Source organism: Sprattus sprattus, assembly GCF_963457725.1.
Source record: "Sprattus sprattus genome assembly, chromosome: 4".
In the NCBI taxonomy this organism is placed as follows: domain Eukaryota; kingdom Metazoa; phylum Chordata; class Actinopteri; order Clupeiformes; family Clupeidae; genus Sprattus; species Sprattus sprattus.
The window spans coordinates 27626437-27631363 of NC_137923.1; the positions used below are offsets into that span (position 1 = coordinate 27626437).

Below are 4927 nucleotides of genomic sequence, written 5' to 3' on the forward strand. Positions count from 1 at the left end.
TGCTGTGGAATCTGCATGGAGATATTTAATTTCATTCTCCACTGGCTCACACAAAGGGAGGCAGACACCCCTCAGCACTCGCCCGCTAACCGGCTCCTATTATCCTCGCCAACGGCAACAGAAACGCCAGCTATCCAAGGGTAGAGCGGAGAGAGTTTAGAGGAGAGAGAGAGGCTTTTTTTCCTTCTTCCTTTCTTGTTATTTTCAAGAGTGCGAGAGAAAAGCTATATTAATATTAATGCCAGAGATTTAAATGAAGAAGTGTTTATCTGGGAAAACAGACTGTGCGTATCTTTATCTTCTGCTGGCTATTAGGATGAGGTGGACATAAACTGGGGCGGGGAGGGGGAAACGCTGCTATGCAAGGAAGTTTCTGCATTATAAAAACAAATCCTCAGCCATGTCCTTGAAAATCTTAACAGATAAAATCTCCTTAAGAAAAACGCAGTTTTACCAAGATAGACTTTATCGGAAACATTAACACTTCTGGGTGGAATTTGTAATGCAAAATAGCTTGAATAGCCCAAAATACTCCAAAAGGCTCCTGGAAAGAATCCTTTATCCAGAGTGTTTTAAATAGAAGGATCCAGGGTCCCTTACACCACATCAGGGGGGGTCCACTGCTAACTGGGTAAACACATCCTTCCACACACAGGGACACACGGAGTGGCCACATAGCAGACAACTGGATTTGAACTTGGATTTGAACCAGACTTGATCCAGCTCTGACCTGGACCACATTTGAACCAGAGCAGACTTGATCTGTGTGTGTGTGTGTGTGTGTGTGTGTGTGTGTGTGTGTGTGTGTGTGTGTGTGTGTGTGTGTGTGTGTGTGTGTGTGTGTGTGTGTGTGTGTGTGTGTGTGTGTGTGTGTGTGTGTGTGTGTGTGTGTGTGTGTGTGCTGTTTTTGTAATATATTTGTACTATGGCAGGAAGAGAAAGCTGCTAAAAAAGCAGGCATGATTCCTGGTTTCAGCTTCTCACCAGCTTCTTCTTCTTTGTTGTCGGCGGTAAGTTGCGAAAGAGTTTGATGAGAATTTGGCGTGTTACAGATTTTTGGCCACACATATGTCGTGTGTGGTTTCAAAATGTTTCCTCTTCAGTATTTGTTGAGCTAGAACAAATGCAACATTGTACATTCAAAAACTAACCACATAAATGCACTACGATGGATACAGTTTGATCTCATGATTTCACTTTGGTAGTAAGCGTAGCAGTCGGAAGACTGAGATTTGAAAGATTGAGCAAACCATGCTACCACCATCAGGTGATCATTAGTACTGCGTCGTCCAAAGCACTCCGATAAACCTAGTTCCTAAAGTGTCACTTTACCCAAGTCTGAACTCTCAACATCATACTTTAGCCATCATTAAATTACTTTAACCGTTTTGGAGAGGTTAGATTTATTACGTATGGCGTAACACTTCCACTAACAACCTTGATATTAAAGCTGAATCCAATTATCATAAACGTAACAAATAAGTCTGGCACGGAAATGAAAAAGATAACTAGAAGAGACTTTGTTCAAATGATGGACAACGAGTATTTCAACTAGACTAATCGCACTGAGAAATTTGACGTTGACGGGACCAGACCCTTGGGCGCGCATTTACAATGCATGTCTATCGATTAGAAAGTAGATACAATCCAACAATCCAATGCAAGAGTACAATGGCATTTAAAGAGTGGGATGAAGTAGTTTCGTGTTTTCGATGGGAAAAGTACTAATTGCAGGTCCATTTGCATGCCAGAGCAGTAATGCCGCGGAATGCAAGGGCTCCAATGACCCCCAACCACGGACAGGTACGCGGCACCACCGCTTGCACCATCAGCCGAGTGAGACTGAATCTGAATCAGACTCGGAAAAGTTAAACTGATGCTAAAACTAAGTCGTAGAATAGCATGGGCACATTATCTCCATGTTTCTTCATTTCAAGGGGGAGTGAACATTCCACCTTATTGCGTACAGGCAAACCAAAATACGTGCTACAGAGAAACAGCGGGGCAAGCACGAGCGTTCAAAGCAAACACGTGGACGCTTTCACAGAACCTTCTGATGCGGGCAGTGTTTCGCACATGACTTGGGTAGCATTCTAATTAGTTCAATGTGCTTTGCTGTATGCCGCCTACATCGACAGTATAGCAAAAACACATGCAAAAAGAAAAGATGCCTACATCATCCTTTCCGACAAACACCTATTACACCGTCCGTACCGCATTTGTGAATGAGCAACGCTAATAGTAGCTGGAAGAAAACATGCAGGAACACAGGATACTCCGGTCGAGATCTGCTGAAACTAGGTTCTCTAGGGGCTCCGTTTATTACACAAGTAAAGTTGTTTCATTACGAACATCTGAGATTATTTTTGTTATACTGTGTTTGACAACCAAACAAAAAAAAATTCCCAGTTCTCCACCGACAGTTCTTCGCAAACTCTTAAGCCATTCCCAAGACATAAAACCTTTCTAAATGACAGAGAATGACAGATTGAAAGTGACCTTGTTATAACGGTTTTACCGGATCCAATGTATATGATTCTGCGTGAACACTGCCATTATAAAAAGCTGAATGACAAACACGTATGAAAACTTCGAGCATTTCACCGAAATGATTGAAAGCCACATCGACATATTCTGTTATAGCTTCAATGTGCACCTAAACAAAACAAGCAAGACTTATCTGACTAACAGTGCCATCCGGACGTGTTTTGGTCACATCTGAACTGGCAGCAATAGTACTGTAGGCTTCCATACCTTTGCTTTTTTTTTGCAAAAAGCAAAGAACAAAACGGACGTGTTCATTGACGACTGACAAGATGAACATACGATATAATGATCATGACACATTAGAAGTGTTAGGTTACTCTTACCTTTAAACATTTGTCCACGGACCGAGACCAGTAAACAGGCTGCAGCGAAGAAACAAAATACAACTTTATCCATCATCGAAGCTTCGCAGAGGTTTGCATCAAACGCACTATCAACACGAGCAGGTCTTCTTTCTTCTTTCTTTGTTTTATTGAGAGTAAGTTGTCGTCACATGTAACCATATTTCCCATGTTTCTTTACATTCGGGCTGCCTTCATGACTCAACGTGAAGCACTGAGCAAGCTCGGGATGCACGGGGCGCAGGAATGCTTCCAGTGTGAGACGGAGGACTTACCCCGCAATGTTTCAGGCAGATGGCGCTATTCCTCTCGAGAATCCCCGTGGAGCGCAGCGCATCTCACATGCGCTCCGGTGTTATGATGACGGATCCCAGCGCAGAGTCTCACAGACGCGCGGACCCCAAACGCTGTGCGGAGATGCCTTCATCCAGCCGTTGGCTGGTCTGGACATGAGAAGCAGAATACAGATATTGTCCCTCATCTGACGGTGCATTGTAAACCTTCGCAGGTTCAATTCAATTCAATGTTATTTATATAGGGCCAAAAAATGTAATGGTTTCAAGCTAAAGGTGTACTGAGTTTTAGCCTTAATGCATAACCGTGTTGTCCAGCTATCTCATCCCTACAAATAGCAGTTGTCCAACTCACCACTTTCCATTCTTCTGAATAAATAGTTTAAATAGTATAATACTCTATACTCCAAGTGCTGTTACTGACTCTATTGTCCATATGATAAATAGGCAACAGAGTGATCAATACTTGTATAACCTATACCCAAATCAAATAATAATTCAAGCCTAAATGCTTGATGGAGTTTATAATTGGTTAATACTTGTTTTAAGGTATTCAGTTTCAGATTTACAATCTGGCTGACCTTTGCCTGGTAACTGGGTGAGGATGTTCCGTTCTTGTTGCATCTTTGAACATGTAAGAAAAGCTGGACATCGATTTACGGTCTCTCCTGCCACCTATAGGCGAGAGGAGAGGGGAGCGGGAATCGGAAACAGGAACAATAAGTGGTTTGAGATGTTTCTTGGATTGGTTGTTAACCTGTTTGAATGCAACAGAATGTGACAAGAGGGTGAGACTGATTCCTGTCTTAATTGTAATAAAGTGTAAATATAATGCAGGTTGAATAGCTAAGAGTGCAAGTAAAGTGGGGGAAGTGAAATTGGCAATTTGGAGTAGACAGTAGTATCTACACAAACATCAGATTAATAATAACAAATTAACAATGATCATGAAGTAAGTCAAAATCACGATAAGGTTTTGAAGGTCATTTTGAAAAATATAATCAGGGAATGGAAGGCCTATGTGTATATTTTGACAACTGTTCCCCTTTCTGTTCCTTTGCCAATCTGTGCAGTGCATTCTGCGCAAACACACACACACACACACACACACACACACACACACACACACACACACACCTTAGGACACACCAGGATGTGGAAGTACATAATGTTTACTATGGAGAGCCAAGGGGTAACAAAGAAAACAGGCTTCCAAAAACACAAAAGAGCAAAACTCTGAGGATAGCGTCCAAGGCAGGTAAAGAACAGAAGGTATTTTAAACTAAGATAATACAAAAGATAATATAATAACTAAGGCAACTAAGAGAAAATCTCGCGCTGCACGGGAGTATTTAGGGCTAGACAGAACCGAACGAAAAAAATACTTTAGCAAAACAAAATGTGAGTCGTGGAATGGTGGCTTTCAACAGGTGAAGGTGATTGTGGAATCAGGGGAATGTGAATGATGCAGGTGCGAGCGAGGAAGTGATTGACAGGCTGTAGCAGGTGTGGGAGTTAAAAGGGGGCGTGAACCGAGCGGAGTTCAGCACAGACGTGACACACACACAAGCCAAATGTGATGTGGTTTTCCTTAAACAATAATACTCTTTGTCTTTTCCTATTCTGCTCAAATGTGAACCCCAAAAAATACTTCTGAATTCTCTTAATATTAAGGATATAGTTGCATCTGATTCTCTCCAGACATTAACAGGGTAACAAGGGTGGCAGGATACACAACAGTGCCCA

General features: G+C 42.1%; 1 protein-coding gene across 1 annotated transcript in view; it reads right to left on the bottom strand.

Annotated features, from left to right (window-relative positions):
• The window catches only part of LOC308364549 (receptor-type tyrosine-protein phosphatase mu-like), a gene marked incomplete at both ends in the record, with an annotated part of 185601 nt that extends 182658 nt beyond the window's left edge, over positions 1–2943 (bottom strand). The window contains one exon of the mRNA XM_080837711.1: positions 2871–2943. Coding sequence (XP_080693837.1) covers positions 2871–2943 — 73 coding nt within the window. The remainder of the gene's footprint in view (positions 1–2870) is intronic.
• Positions 2944–4927: the final 1984 nt, after the last annotated feature.